Below are 23,161 nucleotides of genomic sequence, written 5' to 3' on the forward strand. Positions count from 1 at the left end.
ATGTTTCAAAACCATTCACGTAGCCAAATTCATCTTAGTAATTGGAATTACATCCCTTTTTTTTTGGGTCCATTTTATATCTGTAAAAAAATATATCTATTTTTCCTTCTTTTAGAAAGTTTAGATATTATTGTTCTTGAAATTATATTAGTCAAATCATAATCTAAAACTCGTTGAAATTTTAGAGTTCTTTAAATACTTTATTCGAGTAAAGAAGATGTGTTTAGCTTGAAACTTAATATTTTTTGAAGTCAACATTTTCTGGCATATTCTCACAGTAAGAAACCGTTTATTCCGGATCTTAAATAAAACAAAATCCAAAAGATTAGAATTATTCAAAGCTAAAGAGTTTATAAATTTCCCCCCTTTTTTTCCTTCACATGTATGCTTACTTTTTCAAAGCAAATACAAAATTTATGAACATATATCGCACGTCTTCACGCAGTTCACATTTTAAATCGTGAGTTGTTTTTTTTTTTAAACAAAAACGGACCGACAATATATACCTTTTTTATATTAAGAAAACCCAGAAAACATTTAAAATTAGTAAATAAAAAATAACATACTTTACCTTTTTAAAAAATATATATATAATAAAAAATATTACAATTTTCCCATTCACTAATATATATACGGTCACATGCTTCAAAAAATTATTAAAAAAAAAGGTTGCATACAAATATTTGGGTGATATATTTTAAGTCTTCAACTTCGATAATATGTGTTACCATCTTATTTTTAATTATTGAGGACGACTAAATTCGAGGGATTTATCATTTCTACCTTTTTGTGATTATTGTTTTAACTAAAAAAATCTAATAAGATTTTAAAAAACACTTGAAGATCCTGTTTCACTACAAAAACAAGTTAGCATTTCGAAATTTTTCGAGAGTAAAATTACAAATTAAAACGATTACGTACTTCCTTTCATTTTCTGGATATTTATTTAAGAGTTAGAGTAATGTACTCAACTAAATAATTAATTACCTTCTTTTTCTTTACTTTAGATGTGAGATATGAGATACGCTATGAAACAAGACTACAGTTAAAGACAGCCATACTACATAATATCGTTCAAGTTTCAAAAGTTCATTTCCGAACTTTTCAAGGACGGAGGCATACGCAGAGTTAAATCATTAACTTAATAGGCATGCACTGAGTTAAATCGTTCGTTAACTTAATAATGACGTGTGTGTTCCAGTCGAATTCGCCTTCATCACTTATTACTATTATTATTTATAATATAACTCTATATCAAATTAAAGTAATATTATTATTATTATATCTAAGATCTCTGTTGTCAACTTTACAAGACCCAAAACCCTAGTAGACCAGAAGTTGCAACACTGACACCAAGCTATGGCTCGGCTATGGGTTTCTCTAAGATATGTCAATGGCAAGGCCCTTCCCTGGGTGCTTCCTCCAGTAGTCAGCTTCAGAGTCTTCCACCTCTGCCTCCTCCACATCCATTCTCCCCTCCGCTATCTCCGCCGTCGATATCTTATATCTCTCGTCCCTCCGCCCCACTAGTTCCGCCTTCACCTTCCCCGGACTCTCCGCCTGCGGCGACATCATAAGCGCCGGTGCTCCCACCGGCAGCTTATCCCCTATAGTACTCATTTCAGTTTCACTATTATTATTTACTACAAATGGTAATTAATTAATTTACGTGTTTACCCCTATCAAGCTGCCAGGTGCACCAGAACTTGCCGTAGGTTTTGGCCATATCGTCCAACTCGGGCCGGGCTATCGAATCGGGGATCCGTGGGTTAACCCAGAGACCCGATTTGACCTCGTGCGCGTGGGAGTGCCACAGCCTCTGCTCCTCCGCAGACAACGCCTCGAAAATTCGATCCGAAACAATATACTCTACTCCTGCAGCAGTTGCCAGTGCAGTAATTAATTAATTAACAATAATAATTTGATCAATTGTGAAGTAATTAGGAACCATACCGATGAGGCGGCCGTTGGAATCGTCGGAATCGTAGACGGCGGATTGGAGGAAGTCCTGGTTCAGGCGAGAGATGTAGTGGTGCGTCTCCATCTGGCGAGTTAGGTCGTGGGCGTAGAGGGCGAAGGTGCACACGTGCTGGCTCATCCCCTTCATTGGCTTCAGAGACTGCACCATCTGAGCTCCTCTGTCGATCACCGCCTGCATCATCGTCATCGGCTTTCCTGGCGGCTGAGGAGCGTCTTCCTTTGCCGCTACCGCCGCCGGTTGCTTGTCGCTCGACGCCATCTTCTCAAATCTGAACTCAACCACGGATTAATCCAGTTCAGAATCTGAATCTGTCTGCACGGAAAAAAGTGGGATACGATACGGGATTTTTCTTTCTTACTCGGTGCCGACTGCCACGTGGACGCGGATTGGTTGCTGAGCTGGCTTCCTTTGGTGAAATGGAGCCGCTCTCAACGACGCGTGGAATATTAGCAATGTCTCTTAGCTGTTAAATCTAACAACACTTGGTATCCTTTTGCTTAATCATTATCTACATTTTACCATCTTTATTATTATTATTATTATTATTTAAAAAAAGTTTACAATTAGGGATGTTCACCTAATAAAATCTATATATATCATATATGAGAGAATTAGATTCTAGAAATTAAGCAATTAAACAAAAAATTTCTACGAGAAAAAAATAATTTAAATAACAAAAAAAGAAATGGGAAAAATTCTCTGTGGGAACCCAATTTCCCATAGGATACCTGCGGAGAATCCCCGCGAAATTTCATGGAGATTAAGCGGTGATCCGTCCTTTTCCCACCCATGAACGCATCCCTATTTACAATCTTTATTATATTCTTTCATACTAATCTATTATAATTGATTAGTTTATAATAGAGTCTTTTATCATTTTCATTTTTATTCAAAGATGGTGAATAACTCAGATATCATTTCTTTATTTTAGTTTAATTCAAAGATGGTGAATAACTTAGATATCATTTCTTCATTTTAATTTATATAAGAGTGGGGATAAGAACGTTTGAGAGTAGAAGTTAGAAAAAAAGAGAGAGAGAAAGAGCGATTGAGAGTGAGATAGAAGGAATGATTTTTAAAAAAATAGATTTAAATTTACTTTTCAAAATCACCGATTTAAAATAATTTGAAACTTTATTTTTGACAATCAGGAGAAGTGATTTCGCCAAGATGACTCCCAAACAAATTATGGATATAATATCCAAAGCACTTCTCCATGCAGTCAATTCCACTGTGAAACTCTTCCACTTCTCACGAAAGGAAGCTAATTTCAAAACTGGTTCGAGTCCTCTCTCTGCCACTTCCCCATGGGTTTCAGTTTGTTTTGGAATACCAAACGTTCACCTTCTTCGTTAATTCTTCATCTATATTCCTCCATTGGTCTTCACTTTAAACCATCATGAAACCTATAAATATATATATATATACCATGCATCTCTTCTCTTCACAATCACCGCCTCAATATTTCTCGCACCCGATTTTCAGTCTCAGAATCTGAATTATCATTTCAAAATGGGTGGCCCCAAGCTTTCTGCAAAGAACAAGAGAAGTTTCGTTCCCAATGAACAAGAAGAACACGCCATTGTCCGCGTCGGCTCCCCGCCGAAGCCTCTCACTTCCGTTGCTCCGATCGTTTCTTCCTACAACGACCGAATTCGGCCGCTTATCGATGTCGTCGACAAGCTCCGTCATCTCAACATCATGAAAGAAGGCATTCAGTTGCTGACCATCGTCGTCGTCGGCGACCAATCTTCCGGCAAGTCCAGCGTTCTCGAGTCTCTCGCCGGAATAAGCCTCCCCCGTGGACAGGGGATTTGCACCAGAGTGCCGTTGATAATGAGGCTACAGCATCACTCTGCTCCACAAACAGAGCTTTTCCTGGAATTTAATGGCAAATCGGTGCGCACTGATGAGACCAATGTCTCAGAAGCCATTAATATGGCAACTGAAGAACTCGCAGGCAACGGCAAAGGTAGCACAATATTCAACAATGGCATTAAATTTAAGCCGATAGATTACTGCATACTTAATGATTTATTAATTTTCTTAACAGGAATATCGAACGCCCCATTGACATTGGAAGTGAGAAAGAATGGAGTTCCTGACCTTACGATGGTTGATCTTCCCGGAATCACGAGGGTTCCTGTGCACGGGCAGCCCGAGAACATCTACGATCAGATCAAGGAGATTATAATGGAGTACATTAGGCCGGAGCAGAGCATAATTTTGAATGTTTTATCGGCAACAGTCGATTTCACTACTTGTGAATCGATTAGAATGTCGCAGATGGTCGATAAAACTGGCGACAGGACGCTTGCTGTGGTTACCAAGGCCGATAAAGCTCCTGAAGGTTTGATGGAGAAAGTTACCGCCGATGATGTGAACATCGGACTTGGTTATGTTTGTGTAAGAAATCGAATAGGAGATGAATCATACGAGGAGGCAAGAATGGAGGAGGCTCGATTGTTTGAATCGCATCATTTGCTGTCAAAAATTGACAAATCCATTGTTGGAATTCCAGTTCTCGCTCAGAGATTGGTGCAGATTCAGGCCTCGAGTATTGCGAGGAATTTGCCGGATATTGTGAGGAGTATAAACGAAAAACTCGGTGAGAATTTGTCGGAGATCAAAAAATTGCCGAAGAATCTGAGTTCTGTTGCGGAGGCGATGACGGCTTTTATGCGTATCATTGGATCCGCTAAGGAAACATTGAAGAATATTCTTATTTGAGGGGAATTTGAGGAATATCCAGATGATAAACAAATGCACTGTACTGCTCGAATAGTTGAATTTCTGGATAATTACTCGGGTGATGTACATAGGTTTCCTGCAAATGATTCGAGAAGGGATTTTCTGATGGAGGAGATCAGAATCTTGGAGGAAGCAAAATCAATTGGATTACCCAATTTCCTTCCCCGAACCGCATTTCTAGTAATTCTACAAAGAAAAGTAAAAGCGATTTCTTCTCTCCCCATCGGATTTGTAGAAACCGTCTGGAATTACTTGGAAAACGTTCTTACTTCTGTTCTAACGAAACATTCAGAAAATTACTACCAGCTCCAGCTCTCCACCAAAAGAGCCGGCCATGTCCTCATATCCAAGATGAAGGAGAGATCGATGGAACGAGTTATGGAGTTCGTCCAAATGGAGATGCTCACGGATTATACTTGCAACCCACAGTACATTGAGAAATGGAACAAACTGATTGTGCAGCAAGAATCGTTCATGAAACAGCTAGGGAACGATCAAGAGATGCCCTCGATAATCTCGATAGAAGGATTTGGGGAAGTTCAAGTGGGGGCGCTTAGCCAATACCTGCATCTCGCTCCACAGGCGTTCGATCTGAGAATGAGAATGACAGCGTACTGGAAGATTGTGATAAAACGATTGGTGGATTGTATGGCGCTTCATCTTCAATACAGCATCGATAATCTGATCAACAAAGAACTAGAATCGGAGATCGTGAGGGAACTGTTAGGGCCCGGCGGAGTTGGAATCGAGAAAATGTTGGAGGAATCTCCTGCTCTTGCTGTGAAGAGGGAGAAGCTCAGCCGGAGCATTGGGCGGCTCCGGGAATCGAGGGAGGTGGTGGCCAATATTCTTGATCGGATTGCTACTTTTGGCGGATAGTTGATTATTAGTTCTGTTTGGCAAAATTTTCCCGGAAAATTTCTTGGTTTTTGTGGAGAGCATTTGTTGAGCTTTGTAAACTATATTTTACTTATAATGTATTTTGTTATTTCTAGTAATTTTGTAACCAAACATGTTCTCAATTTGATTGAAAATGATGGGTTTTCCTTTTTAAGTATTTGTTTCTTTTTGGTTTATTTTGATGTTGGGAGGAATTTATTTTGAATGGTTAATTTTGTTTTGAATGAATTGGAATGTAAACAAATGTAACTAATTTTTTAAAGATAAAAGTTACATGATATGAAAATGAATTGACTAATATTAGGCTCTTTAATTTATCTAGAAAAGGAACTAAATAGAAAGCTCTAATTTATTTTATTATTATTATTACTATATATATATATATTTTTTTTTTGACGTCATTATTACGATATTTTGGTGGCAGGATGATCAAAGTTGTCAAATTTATCCATGATTTAATCAGATTAGCATCCTTATCAAATAAAACCAAACTAAAAAGTTGTGAAAAATCATTGAAGATAGCCTAAGAATACTATTCAATGTGGCTACCAAAATGTAACAGTAATCTTCATAACTGTTACAAAAAATAGTAAAATAATTTTTTTTTAGTATGAACTATGATTCAACTATGATAAGTGGCTTTTTATACATTTAATTTAACTATGTAACAGAAAGAGGGAAGAATCAACTTGATTGATTTAAACATATTACAATAACTGTACAAAATCAAATCAAGGATGAAAAAGAATCAAGAAATTTCCCCTTTTTACAACTCATCTGACCACGGCCCGGCCCCGGTGATCGCCTCCGAGATGTCTCATCTCAGGCCCAGCCATGAACAACATTCATACTCAGAAAGTCACAAGGGGCAGAAAGAAGAAAAATGAGCCTACTGATTGATTGAAAGATTATAAACAATGTTATTCAGGACGATGGTATGATGATCTTGGCTCTGGGCTGATTTCACAGAACTCATTTCCAGATGTAGAGGAAGAACCAAATGTTTGCATTGTGGAATGGGTCTGGCTGTCACTCCCGCTTTGGCTATGCTGCGGTTTACGCACATCTCTCATTGCCTTGAACCTCAGATCTTCGGTATAAGTGCTCGGTCCCGGGTTCAGGTCTGGAATCTCCATTCGTCCTTCGAGCATGTTCACCACCTCCGATATCGTAGGCCTTACTGATGCTGAAGCGTTTGTGCAAAGAAGGGCTACCTTTACCATATTTTCTGCTTCTTTCCTGTTGATTTCTGGCCTCAACATCTCATCAACCAGCTCCATGAAGTTTCCACTTTGTTGCAAACAACAGGCCTGCAGCAATAGGAGTTCATTTGTTTCATTTGTTCAGACCAAAAACAGATGCAGTTTTTGAAAGTAAAGGCTCTCACTGAGATTCAGCCTCAATAGAAATGTTAACAATTTTAAGGTCAGACCAGAAAAGAAAGGGACAGGAAGAAGAGCAGTGAATTAGTTTACCCAGTCTAGAATGCAAACACAAGTTTCACTTGGTACAAAATCATTGTTGCTTCTTCCACTAATAACTTCCAAGGCCACAACTCCAAAACTGTAAACATCTGCTTTGTGGGACAGATATCCCCAAAGTGCATATTCTGGGGCCATATATCCTCTGCCACACACAGAGAGAGTCTTGATGAGGTTTAATTCGATATAAAGCATGATTACCATATACGGTTTTATTCCGATGCATATAAGATGTCAGGGTGAGGATTGTTACATACATGGTCCCAGCCACCCTGGTGGTGATGTGGGTCTTCTCCTCGTCGTCATGCTTAGCCAAACCAAAATCAGATATTTTGGGATTCAAGTCACTATCCAATAGCACATTAGTAGCTTTGATGTCTCTGTGAACAATTTTGAGGTTTGATTCCTCGTGGAGATATGCTAAGCCTTTTGCTACACCGATACAGATTTTAAGCCTGGTTGGCCAATCTAGATTAAGCCGAGTGTGATCTGGACCTATGAAACAAAACAACATAGCAAAACGAAACCAAAGGTGACGATAGGAAAGATGAGCCCTAAAATGATCGACAGAAGAAAAGATTAATATCTAGCAAAGTTACCAAACCAACTAGATCAGATGATTATTTTGTATACTTCTATTGAGGGGGTATGAGTATGAGAAATCAAACTAACCGAATAGCGCTCGGGCAAGACTATTGTTTTCCATGTATTCATACACCAACAACAGTTGATCCCCTTCAATACAGCATCCATGAAGCTTGACTAGATTCGGGTGCTGTAAACAAGAGATCATCCCTATCTCATTCAGAAATTCGCGATTTCCCTGCCTTGATTTGGATGAGAGCTGCTTAATTGCTACAAGAGTACCATCAGCCAGTTGACCCTGTAAATCAGCCTTCTATAAGCACTTCTCTTCATCAAATTTAGATGCGAATTTATCCGAAAGATAGGTAAAAATACCTTGAAAACAGGGCCAAAACCGCCTTCTCCAATTTTATTGGAAGAATCAAAAGCATTGGTGGCAGCTTTTATTTGTTTCAAGGTAAAAAGTCCAGTTTGCACCTCTATTACTCCTGCAACATCTGTTCATGGTGGTACAGATGAAATATGGAAACATTTTTAGATGTTAGATGTTCCACAAATTTCCATGAGTTACATTTATGCTATAGCTTTTCCTAAAAATTTTACAGTAAATGAGTATCAAGGTTCATGAAAAATCGAAATTCATAGTAGATAAAAAATGCAACAATGTGACGATGTGCAATCCAAACCCACCTGTAGCACCTTCATTTTGGTTTATTGCTCTAAGAGTGCCTTTCCACCAAATAAAACCAAATATGATGATCATAAGGCAAAATAGTCCACTCGTAACTCCAACCACAATAGATAAAGTTCTTTGTTTCCCACTTCCACTGATTGTACAATAACTAAGATCTGTTAAAAGGATAAAAAACACCCATTATTCTCGAGCAAACATTTCGAGTTCAACAAAAAACTACAATATCTGGTTATGAATGGGCTGATTTGAAAATGAGTGGATAAATATAAGTTCTGAAATGAAACATGAAATTCTTCATGAGCAGAAGGAGAAGAAGAGGAGAAGGTTCCATCTAATATTAATCACCTAAAATATAGTAAGATAACATATTATCAAGAGAAAAGGAGTATGCTCCTATGAGAGTCCTATTAGGGGTATTGGGGAATATTAGTTTGTTAGTATGAAGGGGTTGTATGGTAATTCGTATGATAATTAGTTAGGGTAAGTTGGTTATAAATAAGGATAGTAGGGGAGAAGGAAAATAGTATTTTGGTGAGGACTTGAGAGAGTTCTTGGGAGAGCGATAGCCCTCTCGAAAGGCTATTGGTTCTTGTTAGGTTCTTGTATTCGGGTACCTAACAAAGGCTATCCATTAAGAACTTAATTCTTGTATTGAATAAATTAGACGAAACTTCTTCTCATGAGAAATAACAATATAAAAATGAAAACATGAAGTTCCAAGAATGAAGAAATTCTCCTCTAATAGGTTCCATCCTAAAAATATCAATAGAGAATAGAAAAATTCATAAATGACTAACCAGAATAAACAGAAATAGCTGATATAAGTGGACCATAAACTCCTCTAGTAGGAACCCTAGTTGTCCCTTTTCCAGCCCAAGAGAATCGGATCTCCAGAACATGATTAGTTACAGTGATGTTATGGAACTGTACTTCTGTCGGCTTTTGAGCTCCTCCCGCCCTCTCTTCAATATCAAAATTTTCCAATACCAATCTATCCTGCAGAAAGTACAATTTTGAGACCATCTGTGAATTCCAATATTGCTCAATCATTATTAAGTACCGTGACAAATACCTGAATGTAGACATCAAATTTCCGCCTTCCAAGACTTGTATATGTCTGATTATCCGTAAACTGTATCTCTGCAAAGTGAAGCTTAACAGAGTAGTTTCCATTATCCAAGCAATGATGGAAATAAGTGAGTGAAATTGGACTACGACGTGCTGTTGAATACATCACGGACAAATTTGTTGAGGGCAGGGATAAAGTGTATCGTGTATTTTGGTAGTCATAATCATCCATGAAATCCCCAGTACTACTCAATCCCCAGTAGCTATCAGGATCAATGTAGAATTTTGCCGTCCCACCTTCGACATCTACATCCCCATGGTAGAGAATGTTGTCGCCATCTACGTCCACGGTAAAGTCACTCCCACCAGAACTGATGAACCAACATCTAGAATCTGTCATTAAGAAAAAATAATAGTCAAATAAACACAAGGTCAAAATCATATTCCTTTCTCATATTCATTTTAATTGTAATGATTGTTTTCTAACTGGTAAAGTAATTGAAGTATAACCTCTTTACTATTTATGTGTTAGGGTAAAAGCCACTGGTAAGGTTCTCTATATATTCTCCTCTTTATATCTATAAATGAACTACCTGTCAGGATGTATCATGTTCCCTTTTCATTATTTCTAATAACAAAAAGGTTATTGCTTACATTTTGGACAGATGGAATTCTCCACGCATGGAAGACCCCCCTGTTTGCTGCAAAATGACCAAGTCAACAGAGCATACATCAGGCGTCAGCACAAAATGTCAGATATACTAGAATTCTGCTTTAACTCCAATGATCATGTAATCTGCAAGAGAATTTCATTTAAAAGGGTAAAATTAGGCAACTTACAGGGTGTTGCCGGTGGAAGAACGAAACAAGTTCAGATTCATATTCCTGTCACAAAATAGGGTAAAAAAAAATCAACTCTATCATGTATCACACACCAAGAACATATCTCAAAGTTTTTTTTTTTTTTTTTTTTTTTTTAAGAAGTGTCTTACATGTTAGTTCTACAAGCATGCTGCTTAGAGCCTTGCCATTCCAAGTTATTGTATGAAAGATCGCTGTGTCAGAGTATAACATCATACTTGTTAGAATGGGATAGGCAAAGTTATCTTTTAACTGTAGTTAACTAGTTGAATATCAAAAGATAAAATGATGCTAGAATGCTCATGTCCAAGTTCACATTTACCTTCATTCCATCAGCTAAACTGACTACTAATAACAGACACCCACATAGCACAAGAGTAAAAATAGATAAAGAACCGAGAACTTGTCAATCAAAGATTGGTCCTTGGAAATGAAAGAAAATGGAACATTGGCTACAGTAGGTCTTGTGTTAGAAGAACAAGATATTTGAAAGCAGGGAAGATTTGGCTTAAGCAGGAAAAATGGTGTTAAATGATTAAAATTTTCTAGCTACGTTACTGGAAGTCATGATAACGTTCTAATTCTGAGATTGCACAAAACAGTTGAGTTCGGGAAGTTCTTAAGAAGAAATATCCATTATTTTTCTCTCGATTTTTGCATCCTAAAGTTTATCCCTAGACATAATCCCTCATAAAAGTAAAGTTTCTCCAAGGCTTTATAAGTGATCTATAAGTTGTGATTTACCACTTGACCCACCTAATTTTCACCATAATCAAAACTTCTGATTCGTTTTGTTAGTTCATGTGATGTATTTTAAAATGTAATCACAAGTAATAATGTTTATTTTTTTAAGTCCCCCACCCCCACACAGAATTTGTCATTGGCTGCACTCTGGATGTTCACTTTCACCTGCTAAATCAGCTTGAAACTAGGCAAAATCGTAAATTTCTGACGTGATATTCCAAGCTTAAAGTCTTGAGGTGGTGCCTATTTGTCTAACTAAATCCATATCTGAAATGTTTCTTGACATTGGTGGTTGCAAAGAAAATAATAAACTTAATAGATTACCAACGTTTTAGGAGAAGGGAAAAAAAAGAAAAAGATTAGCAAATAAGAAGCTTACACATTAGTTCCATCCTTAAAGATTGACTCTGGTAGATTGCCACTTAGCAAATTGCCACTTAGGAAGCTAAAAAAAGATAAAATAAAATAATTGATCAGGATACACCCATCAGTATTATAAGAAGCATTAATAAACATTACAATATTATTTGTTGTCTGCGACATGCCCATGTGTATACTCCAATGAAACTGCAAAACTTATCAAAACAGAGAGTTGTCTACTTACATGAATCTAAGGCGCTCTATGGTTATATCCTCTGGAACTTCCCCAGTCAACTGGTTAAAGCTGAGGTCCCTATCAGTCATGATGAAAAACAACCAAAGTGCATCGTTATGATACATACAAGTTACAGAAAAATGAAGTAAAACTTTTGTATTTGAATCAAAATCATAAGATCAGGAATCTAAGTATAAAAATATCTCTGTCTTTTTCTCGATAATATCTTGATTCATTTGATCCAATAGCGTTTCATTAAAAATTTTATTATGCCATACCATACAAATTTATCATAACAGAGTATCAGAGATCATAAACATGACAGGAGCATACACGTCTTACTTACATCAGTTCCATAACCGGCATCTTCCACACATATGGAGGAATCTTTCCAGCAAGGTTACAATTTCTCAGAACCCTAAAAGAGATGAGCAAATAAGACTAAAAAACATCATATTCTAATAGATTATGTAGAGATGTTGCTAAAAAAATTTCCATCAACATAGATATATGACATACAGTCTCATCATGCTAAACATGCCCATCAATAGGGGAAAATCCTGCTTTGGCCCTTTCATATCACTGATCCTCCTACATTAACAAAATCCAGAAATTTATGAGTTTTTTCATTTCTCTTATGGATGACAATAAAAATATAGAAACAAATTTGAGTTTTACTCACAACTCTCTTAAGTTAATCAAATAGGATATATTTGCAGGAATTGGTCCCTGAAGTCCACTTGCATGTAGTTCTCTTCAATAATTCAATTTTAAACGGTATCAATAATTGATAAAGTAATTTAACATAGGTTTGTTTCTCAAAAATGAACGAAACTAGAACACTTTCTAGAAAAAAAATAACTTACAATCTTTCGAGTTGTTTCCAATTCTGTATGAAGTCTGGCATGGTTCCATTAAGGTCGATATCATTTATTCGGCTGCAGCATGCAAAGAATGTAACTTGGATGAATATGAATCAAACTACTTTGAGAGGTGAATATGAATAAAAAGAAAAAAAAAAGAGAAATGTGTATATAATTAGATCTTACAAATCTCTAAGGTTTTCTAATCCAGCAAACGTTGTCGGCAATGTGCCTGTCAATTGATTAGATGATAGCATCCTGCATATACAGAGTTAAATCAATAAATTGTTACGTTCATACCTCAAAATAAAAAAATTCAAACCATAGGAAGAAAATAACTATGTTAAAGAAAGTGGATAACATCTTACAAGGTTTGCAGACCGCTCAACCTCCCAAGTTGTGATGGGATTACACCAGTAAATTGGTTTGCTTCAAGGTTCCTGATTTTATCAAACATACAAATGAGACATGCTTTCATTTTTTTAAAGTTCAAAGTGATGATAACATGACAGAAAAGAGAAAATAAAATGAATAAACTACGTCATAACTTACAGGTATGTTAGAGTAGTAATATTTCCCAATTCAGCTGGTATTTCACCTGATAACCGATTTACAAGAACAGAGCTGCAAGATATTCTCTAGATAGTTTATTAGAGGAATAAATCAAGACATCGACAGAAAAAAAATGGGGGGAAAGATCTTACATCCACGACAGCCGCATTGAAGCCCACTCCCGAGGTATACTACCATGAAGGTAATTGTATGCCAAATCACTACACCAAGCCAAAAAGTGATTTATAGTTTCTTTTAAAGAAAATATCTCCAGATACAGCCTTAGGATACAAGCCCACTGCACTTACATTTCTTGCAGGTAAGGAAGTTTGACCATTTCGGGTGGAAGAACGCCGGGCAAATTATGCTTTTTGAACTTCCTGACATTAAAATAAAACAAAGGAAACTGCAATTTGAGAATCAAGAACAGGACAAGTGTTGGTGGGAAAATAATTTGATTGGACATAAAATGCTAACAGCATGAATGGTTAATTTCATTCTTTATGATCAAATCATAATTTATTTCAAATGCAACTGGCATCCCTTTGCATGGTACAATTATCGTCCTTCCAATGTTAATTCGTTCATCTAGACCCTTGTTTTTATGATTTAAATCTTGAGAAGAGTCAGACATTTAATTAACAACATCAGAGAATAACAAGAATCATTATCTTCAATAATCCTATTAGAATCTAGTACGCACCTAAGATCAAACTCTTGAATCTGAAAACTTTTTTTACAATCACTTCAAAATGAAAGAAAACCTTTAACTTATTATTATTATTATTATTATTATTATTATTATTTAAAAAAAAAAAGGAGATTCTTGGCATCCAAATAAACTCACTCATGTTGCAATTTATTTCAAGGAGACAGACATAAATATGGGAAACTTCATTTTCGATATGCAGAATTATCATATTGCCATTAATTCTAGAAGTTTAAGTAGGACAGAAAATTACACCAGATAGCTTGTTGAGCTAGAAATGAATATTAAGAAATAAGATAAGAGGTTCATACATCTTTATGACATGACAAATTGTTTCTTTCGCGAACTTGCAATCACAAGTAATTTTACTCTCAGATTCCCTCGGAGCTTTTTCTGTGAGCCCAAACATTTCAATGCTACAGGAGTCACTGTTGAATTTCCAATAAACTGCACCTAACTTTCTCGTAATTTGCTGGAGTGCATCAACTATATTGAATCAAGAGGCATAATGTTAGAAATTAGTCTTTTTATGATATGAATGTGATGAATATCCATAAACAAAAAATTAACAGGCAACATTCAAAACATATAATGGTTTGGTCATACATCATTCAAATAAGATACACTGTTTTATTTGGTTCTTTTTAATTTAGTGAGAATGATCTTGGACAACTCAAATGTTTAGCAACCATATATGAATCTGATTGTGTCAATTATTATTGTGAAATTTTTAGGACTAATTTTATAGTGGATTGTGAAGTATGTGAATGTAGAAGTATATGATGCAGTATTATTTAAGGCAAACTCAGGTGCTTGCTTTACCAATGGTGGCGGTGATTGTGGCTGGGCATATACTATAGCTGCTATTTTCTTGCCATTAACACAAATTCATGAGTAATGAACACCTCAAGAAAGCAAAGCACTGAAGACTGGTTTGATTATAGTACCCTATAATTATATTTAGGATATGTATACTTTAAACTATCAACAACCCACTTTTGTCCAAGCCCTCAATCTCCTTTCTCCTCTTCAAACTAGAAATTTGTCTCCTCGAAAAACAAGGAAACATCCTTCAAACAACAGCAAGCCTCCAAGAGCCCTGAATGTTGAACAATAAGCTTTGTTTTTGTACTCTTCAAACAACACAAAAATATTCTTCAACTAGTCAGCTCTTTGTTCTATGTTTTAAGGTTATCCCTTCATCGTATCTTTTGTTGGGTTGATTCCCTTCTCATCGACCTTCGGAGGCTTTTATTCATCCCTTGAACTAAGAAATCCACACATATTCGAATTCCCAACAGAACTTTTTAATGTCATCACTATGTGTTTCCAAAATGAAATAATGCACTATCTGCCTCTCTTCATTATTAATATAAGTGTTTGGATGAATGACATGGAACGTTTTTGCTTTTAATCAAAGTATATCCTGTATGTAATAATCAATTGCAAGAGAATAATTGACACATTTCATTACTGCGTATTCTCAAGCTCCCATTCCCTCGAGTAACAACCACTGGCAGCCCAGTTGTGAGAAATGCTTGTGGAAGCATCAAAACAATAGACAAAAGGAAGTAATGTCTTTCATTCTAATTCTTTAGAGGTGGTCTTCTATTAGAAATACGAATCTAGTTATCTAAATATTCCATTGGGAATAGTTTCTGCAGTCTGAACTGTTCAGACAGCAAAATATGAGATGGAAATTGCAATTTCATACTGATGTGCTCCCCATATGGGAGTCAATTTAAAGGTTAAGTGAATCATACTAGGATTGACACAGAGAAATAAAAGGAAAAAAAAAAAAAGTTGCAAATCTTCAAACAATCCCTGGGTTAAATATAATAAGTCCAAAATCATATCAGACATATTCTGATACAGCAGAAGCTCAAAGCGCCAATAAACAACCCAGTAGATGCTTAGCCATAGAATTTCAGGGGACAACTAATTTGTGTTGGGCAACTAAGAAAATCGGCAAGAAATTTATCCTTATTTCAGGCAACCACCTCATTTTGAGAAACTATAGCGAAAGGGAAGGAACATACCCTCTTCTTGGGGAAGCTTGGAATCTGCAAATCTCAGGAGCATGAAGCAATCCAGCCCAATAATCATGAACACGAAGAAGCTCTTGACCACCATCATCAAAGAACTGTTTCCTCAAAGAGATTAAGCTCAATCTGTCATGAACCGGAAACAAATAGTAAGCACATAGCCCGAAAAGCAAAAATGGCAAGCGCCAGCAGCAATAGACCCAGATGCAGACAGATTAATTGTCCAATCATTGCACATTTACAGGTTCAAATTTACCTCAAAATGTTTCTAAACTGGGTCTGGAATGAATGGCCTGTCCGCTGCAACAAAAATCTCTCTCGAATGCTTCAAAACTTTTGGGGATGTGGGTCTCTGTGCCTGTTCTTTTCAAATTGCAGCTCTCTTTAAACATCAATGAATATGATTCAGGCAGCTGAAATGGGTAGCAGAAAACGAAACCCAGTAACCAAAATGATATATTTTGGACTGGGGCTGACAAGAAATCTCAGGCTACATGGAAGATTCCAAGTGGTTCGTTGATATTTGTTTGCATTTAAGAAATGAATCAAAAACTAAAAATCAGGAAGAAGTTTTTGAAGCGGAAACCAGCGCACATGTATGTCAAAACTGAAAACTTTTTATTAAAAGATTTGGACAAAATTAAAGCCAACTGAGAAAATTACCAAAATCCTTTTGGTTTTAATTTGGTTTTAGATTCCTTAAAGATAGGCGTATTGATTACTATTTAAGACACGTCTTGGTGGGAGTATTTAAACTATATAACTAAATTTCTTTTCGTTGGACCAAAACCAAACTATATAACTAAATTACTCCCCAATTATTACCCTATTTTCCCTTTTGCCAACAATCATTTTTCCTCTGTTTGCATTACCAAGAATATGAATGGCATTTTCAAGAACAATTCTTCATTTCAAAGCACATGAAAAATGTTGGTTCAATTTATAAAATATGTCTGTTAGGGACACTTCAACTAGCCAAGCAATAACTTTTTTTCTTTCCTACGATGTTTGATTTTTTGAATCTAATCATTACTCCGTTACGAGTACATAGATATTGTATATATTTTTAATCCATATTATTAACATAGAATATTTACTATTTTTATTTGTCGAATGTACAAATTTGAGATGACTCTTAAAATTAAATTTTTTTCCATAATTGCTTTTGAGAAAGGAGTGCTAATTAACCATTTCCTCTAAATGCCTTTTAAATTTTTAAAATATAATCAAACACAACAAACAAATTTAAAGAGCACTTCTAACCTTTTCAAACTTATACCAAAATCACCTTAACGAATAGTGTCGAATGGCTTTGAAGAATAATAATTTTAAATAAATATTAATCTATTTAGAAGAAGACTGACATACACACAATTAAATATGTAAACTTCCCTTTATTATATGGTTTATTTTTAATGATTCAAAATATGAGATTCAGTTGTTTAATAAATATGATATAAATAAAACACTAAAAATAAACTGGGATGAGTTTTGCCAACTACTGTGTACGTAATTTTGTTGTTAATAACAATTTTTAGAAAATAAATAGGTGCTTTTTCAAATTTTCAATAAAGTCCACACCTAGATTAAAGATTTAGAAGGTGGACATTTACAATAAATAAGGATAATGATATATATTAATATATATATATATATATATATATATTTGATTTAAGTAAGAGAAAAATTAGGTAGATTTGACTTAATGAAAATAAAAGATGACCATTGGTGTACTAATGTTCCAAATCAGCCGCCACTGTAATGTTTCTGTACAACGTGGCCCAACCTAATAAATGCCTTACCACTTTTTTCTAAATTATTGAAATTTAAAAGTGGACCCCACAGGCCAAAAGCCCTCGCTTCTTTCTTCACTATTGCCCTTGAAATAAATTAACATATTGTTTCTGATTTCGCATATAATTCTTTTAATGGATTAAGGTATAATTTGCTCGAGGAGAGTTACAAATATAGTAAAAATATTTAATAAAACTAGTAAAGTACTAATTATATTTAGTTTTTTCAAATATAATATTTAAAAAAACGGATGTCCAATTTTAAAATGACAATTTTATATAAATTATATATATCTGCAATATATCTGATTACTGACATATACATGTGATATATATGATATACTATTGATATGATTGTCTGATGTACTTGTGATATTAAAACATGTCAAATATAATGGGTGATATAACTAAAAAGAAATTACTGGGTTTTTTTTAGCACAACCAATGTGGAGATAAATAGTTTAACTTCCAACTTAAAGGGGAAGGGTAGATGAATTAACCACTAAAACATTAATTAATAGGTTTTTGAACCTTTAATTTTGTGTCTAATATTAGATCCCTACGTTTACAACGTCGCTACTTACATAATATGATTGCATTATTTTCGATTTACGTGCAAAGTTGATTTCAAGAAGATTAAGTATTTCATGGGTGCAAGCATTAAATTGGCAAAGTTAATTAGGACAACATATCATATACAAAATCGAAAATTCATAAATTTATTAGACAATCTTTTAAGTTACAAGATACAAGTTCGAAAGTTAAATCTATTAGAGAGAAAGTAGATGGATTTTTCATACAATTTATGCATCCAACTTGTCATTGAACACTTTTTCAGCTAAGTTATACAAGTAAAGATTATTATGTATGGGACAATAATCTCGTAATTCTTTGAAGGGTAGATCGGTCAATTTGGTGGTTTAATTTTCAAAATTTGAAAGGAAAACCAATGTTTCATGGGAAATGGAATTGGAATAATTGGCTGGCCTCCCCTTCTGACTTCTCTCCAATAATAAAAATGTCTTTTTTTGTCTTTTTTAAGAAAAGAAGAAACCAATATAAATTCAAATTACCGATAAGATATTTATTTGGAAAATTTATGTCGGTGACCATATTTATAATGTCATAATAAAAAAAAGGCTTATTCAACCTTATTTCGAATTTCAAAAGTGATGTGAAGGATGTTTAAAATTGTGGTATTTTCTTTTTAAGTGGGGTCCAAATGTGGCCTAAAAATGGCAGCTTTGTGCTTAAATTTCTTCACTTTGGCAGCCTTGATTTAAATGGAGTTAATTACTCAACCCTTTCTTTCTAGGTTTCTAACATGTTCTTCTTAACATTATTAATTACCACGTTGAATTTTCCTTTTTGGTGTACTAGGAGTTTTTGGAATGAGTAGAAAGTTCTTTTTAATTTCGGAAAAGTGAACCAAACAAAACCACATAATTAAAGAATAATTTCTTCTTATGTTCTCTAATACCAATTGGATATGATGACGATACTAGAGTAATTCTATCAACTCTCATTTGTATGGTCGTTTTTGTCTAAATTCTATTAATTTCATACTCAATATAAATTTTATAAGTTAAAATAAATAATTTACGGTAAAAATCGATACACCTCGCTAAATTCAGAATAAGGAATGTTCTTCGGAAATTTCATCGATGCAAGGGTTTTTTAAAGAATGGAATTACAAAAAAAAACGTGAGTCTTGTCAGTGTTCAATTTTCATAAACATATTTTAGTACTTAGTAGTAAAGTAAAATATTGTTATATATATGGTTAAATAATGGCTGCTTTGGAGCATGCAGACGTGGCAAAAAGAACAGAAAAATGGAAATCAAAATAATTGCCTTTGCAAAAAATAATAATAATAATAATAATAATTGCTTTGTCTTTTTCTTTTTCTTTTTCTGGCGCAGCCCACCTAAAATTTATTAATTAATGCGACAAAAGTAAAAACAGTTTATATTAGAATTAAAAGCCTGCTCCTTTGCCAAAACATATATCACATTTGAATATTAATATGCTACTGTAATTTTATATAATTTATGCGTAGAAATAACAACAAACTTATGAGCAAGAACAATATCAATATAAATACATAACATTTTTGGTTGAATCTAAAAGTCGACCGATACGAACGTAAATCTCAAGTAGATAATATCATACTAATCTTGAGATAGATGAAAAAATAGGCTTGTTATTCAATAGTATAATTTTTGGAACATCGTCTTTCCAGAGTGAAATCAACAAAAATTTACCCTTCAGAAACTGAACAGAAAAAGATTTAGCTTCTCTCCAGTAGGCTAGAGCTACACCAGACAAGTAAAAATGTACAAGACAGCAGCAAGACATTGGAATCAACGTGGACAAGGAAAATCCAACAAGCTGCAGTTGTCTGTATTATTTTTTATCTTCCAAATGGATTCCTTGGGACTGCTTCGCAGAACTTTATCTCCTGTTGATTTCTGGGTTTTGTTTCTCTTTTCGAACTTAAATCCTTGTATTCAGCTTAGACACAGTTTTGAGGGAAATTTGTGACAGTTTTAAGTTTCAAAATTTCATTTTCAGTGGACTCATCTTCCTCACCTGCTATCCTTCAAGCATCTCCACAACATCTTTCATTCTTTCGAAGTTCTTGAAATAGGCAATTGCTCATCGAAGTCACATATGATGCAACCGGTGAGACCTGTCCACGCGGAACATGAAGCAAACCGTCTTCTCAGCTCGACACGACTCGACTCCAATGTCTCTCCTAGAGCTTCCATTGGTTATGATTCAATCCCTTCTCCATACTCCAAATCCTTCGACTTCAAGATGGTTATATCAAATAGAACACGGTTCAGATGGTGTTCTTACATTTCAGCTTTACTGCTACTTCTAATCATAGCAGTTTCATTTCTCCTTCACTTTTTGCCTCATAAACATAACCACCATGAAGCCTCAAACAATCACACAGTCGCAATGAATCAAGCTCTAAAGTTTTTTGATGCTCAAAAATGTAAAAATCTCTCTTAACTCGAGAATTTCAGAAGATCTTTTCATGCCCCTGACTGATAAAATGCTTTTCTCAGCTGGTAGGTACCCAAAAAATAGTCCAGTGAAGTTTCGAGGAGATTCAGGCTTGGAAGATGGGGTTGTGGACAATAAACTGGATGGTCTCGTTGGTGGTTTCTATGATTCAGGAAACAATATTAAGTTCACTTTCCCCACAGCTTATACCATTACTCTTTTAAGCTGGAGTGTGATTGAGTATCATCCAAAGTATGCAGACATGAATGAGCTTGATCATGTCGAGGACATCATCAGGTGGGGAACTGATTATTTGCTCAAAGTTTTTGTGGCCCCAAATGGCACTTCTGATCAAGCCATAATATATTCTCAGGTAAGTCATATGGCCTCCCAATGAGAAAAATTAAAATTATTCCACAACAATGAATTTCACATGTCATGTCTATCACTTAAAAGTAACTCTAATGTGCGATGCTAGGTAGGAAGTGCCAGTAATGATAGTAATGTTCAAACTAATGACAACTGCTGGCAAAGACCAGAAGACACGAGGTACCCAAGACCTGTTTCAAAGTGTGATACCCGGGCTTCGGATCTTGCTGGAGAGATTGTTGCAGCATTATCAGCTGCATCATTAGTATTCAAAGAAGATAACAATTACTCAGGAGAATTGGCGAAAGCTGCAGAGAAATTGTTTGAGGAAGTGACTAAATTAGACCCTAGTGAGCAAGGAACTTACACCTTGGTTGATTCGTGTGGAGGAGAAGCAAGAAACTTCTACAACTCATCAAGCTACATGGATGAATTGATATGGGCAGGAACTTGGTTGTTCTATGCTACTGGAAACACTTCATATCTTGCATATGCCACTGATGCTGTAAGATTTCAGTTAGCACAGAGCAAGGAATCAAGTATTGACAGAGGAATTTTCGATTGGAACAATAAGTTCAGTGCAACTGCGGTAACTGAATCAAAGTCTTATTTGAACTTTCGGATCAAAGATGAAGAATCTAGAGCTGATGAATGTTCTTCATTTTTACTCTTTCATAGGTACTATTGACACGTCTCCTCTACTTTCATGATATTGTCTATCCATATGAACATGCCTTGGGAGCATCATCAAACAAGACAGACATCCTCATGTGTTCGTATCTCATTGATCAACACTTCAACAGGACACCTGGTAAACATTTGTTCGGATCCTATAGATCATAAAAACTTACTAGTTATTGAATTGCAACTATACTTGAACAAATCTACTACCCCACTGGTTTTTCTGTCAACAACAAGAATATATGCAAGTTTGTCTCCTTTAATGTAGGTGGACTGATCATCCTAAGACCTGATGGTGGAGCACCACTTCAGTTTGCTGCAACAGCATCATTTCTCAGTAAATTGTACAGTGATTACCTTGATCTTTTGGGAGCATCTTACATGAGTTGCATTTTTGCCAATCCTGGCTTTTCTCTGGAAAAGTTGCGGACCTTCTCTAGGTCTCAGGCAAGTGCAATATACTAAGAACTAAGTTGATTTTAGAGAGCATTAAGAAAATATCTTCAGCCTTTTTATTAGTTAAGGAATAACATACTGTTCTTCTTTCTGAGAAGAGAGAAACAATTCATATACTGTATTTTGGGAACTATCATCTTTTTGCTTACAAAGGTAGTTTTCATACTTGTTTTTCAGAAACAAAACCAAACAAATGTTAGAAACAATGACATAAACATTCTAGACTAAAGTCTAAAAGTCCTTCAGTTAAATATAAGATTTCAATGGTATTGAACTTTTTCAGCTCAACTACATACTTGGAGATAATCCAATGAAAATGAGCTATGTTGTTGGCTTTGGAACCAATTTTCCCACCCATGTCCACCACAGGGGTGCCTCAATTCCTCGGGATGGTCAATTCTATTCATGTGCTGAAGGGGATAGATGGCTCCTCTCGAAGGCTTCAAATCCAAATATTCTTTCCGGAGCCCTGGTGACAGGACCAGACAAGTTTGACCACTTCTCGGATGATAGGGGTAAGCCTTGGTTTACCGAACCAAGTATAGCAAGCAATGCAGGTTTAGTTGCAGCGCTCGTTGCTCTACACGACTATCCAGGTGATACATCAGATTTTAATGGAAAAGATTTAGGCATAGATCAGATGTCAATCTTTGATAGGATCCCAATGGCTTCTGTAGCTCCTTGATGGTCCTAAGATATATTTTTAACTTCTAACAAGAGCAGAAATGTGACTTCAGAAATCTTCGCTCTGTAATATCCCAAAATCTTTCTTACATGCAAGTATATGAACAAATTGTTTCTTCCCAACCAGCATGACCTTTTTGAGTAAGAAGTTATGCAATCTCATTATTGATTCTATGCTTTTGCCCTATTTATCATTGCTTGTATTCTCTCCCTACAAGCTAATATGGTATCCTCAGTTTTCAACACGTCCATTAATTAATAGATCACTGTAGGAAACAAAATTTCATCCCAAGAAATCATCCAAAGCAATTATCTGCCTCTTCAAAACAGAGAC

General features: G+C 35.4%; 3 protein-coding genes and 1 pseudogene across 5 annotated transcripts; 2 read left to right on the forward strand and 2 right to left on the reverse strand.

Annotated features, from left to right (window-relative positions):
* Window positions 1-1,252: 1,252 nt before the first annotated feature.
* Window positions 1,253-2,471, reverse strand: LOC111010844 (histone acetyltransferase (DUF1264)). Of its 2 annotated transcripts, XM_022284416.2 has the most exons (4): window positions 2,340-2,471; window positions 1,954-2,249; window positions 1,678-1,875; window positions 1,253-1,607 (listed from the first exon to the last, which is right to left on the reverse strand). In XM_022284416.2, exons 2-4 carry the CDS (start codon window positions 2,237-2,239, stop codon window positions 1,381-1,383), a joined length of 711 nt encoding a protein of 236 aa, XP_022140108.1. In that variant the 5' UTR covers window positions 2,240-2,249; window positions 2,340-2,471; the 3' UTR covers window positions 1,253-1,380. The 2 variants fall into 2 exon arrangements, with proteins under 2 accessions (XP_022140108.1, XP_022140109.1); XM_022284417.2 differs by lacking the exon at window positions 2,340-2,471 and having other exon boundaries at window positions 1,678-1,869; window positions 1,954-2,315.
* A 1,022-nt stretch (window positions 2,472-3,493) lies between these two features.
* Window positions 3,494-5,789, forward strand: LOC111010670 (dynamin-related protein 4C pseudogene; annotated as a pseudogene). Its single transcript, XR_015789962.1, has 2 exons — window positions 3,494-3,953; window positions 4,035-5,789. The product of XR_015789962.1 is annotated as a dynamin-related protein 4C pseudogene (transcript).
* Window positions 5,790-6,297: 508 nt separating this feature from the next.
* RKF1 (receptor-like kinase in flowers 1) lies at window positions 6,298-16,459 on the reverse strand. Its single transcript, XM_022284512.2, has 25 exons — window positions 16,086-16,459; window positions 15,824-15,955; window positions 14,096-14,270; window positions 13,384-13,455; window positions 13,228-13,296; window positions 13,076-13,147; window positions 12,892-12,963; window positions 12,710-12,781; window positions 12,527-12,598; window positions 12,343-12,414; window positions 12,180-12,251; window positions 12,007-12,078; window positions 11,670-11,738; window positions 11,445-11,510; window positions 10,453-10,515; window positions 10,301-10,345; window positions 10,115-10,161; window positions 9,465-9,853; window positions 9,190-9,388; window positions 8,389-8,547; window positions 8,074-8,195; window positions 7,786-7,996; window positions 7,371-7,608; window positions 7,108-7,258; window positions 6,298-6,942 (listed from the first exon to the last, which is right to left on the reverse strand). Exons 2-25 carry the CDS (start codon window positions 15,918-15,920, stop codon window positions 6,553-6,555), a joined length of 3,066 nt encoding a protein of 1,021 aa, XP_022140204.1. The 5' UTR covers window positions 15,921-15,955; window positions 16,086-16,459; the 3' UTR covers window positions 6,298-6,552.
* A 3,836-nt stretch (window positions 16,460-20,295) lies between these two features.
* Window positions 20,296-22,828, forward strand: LOC111010902 (endoglucanase 25). The gene is made up of 6 exons (XM_088122241.1): window positions 20,296-20,626; window positions 20,700-21,010; window positions 21,116-21,595; window positions 21,685-21,817; window positions 21,956-22,134; window positions 22,427-22,828. The coding sequence occupies exons 1-6, from the start codon at window positions 20,296-20,298 to the stop codon at window positions 22,826-22,828; spliced, it is 1,836 nt and encodes a 611-aa protein (XP_087978367.1).
* The last annotated feature ends 333 nt before the right edge of the window (window positions 22,829-23,161 follow it).

The sequence above is a fragment of the Momordica charantia genome (genome assembly GCF_013281855.1).
Source record: "Momordica charantia cultivar OHB3-1 chromosome 3 unlocalized genomic scaffold, Mcharantia_2.0 BLBB01000003.1, whole genome shotgun sequence".
In the NCBI taxonomy this organism is placed as follows: Eukaryota; Viridiplantae; Streptophyta; class Magnoliopsida; order Cucurbitales; family Cucurbitaceae; genus Momordica; species Momordica charantia.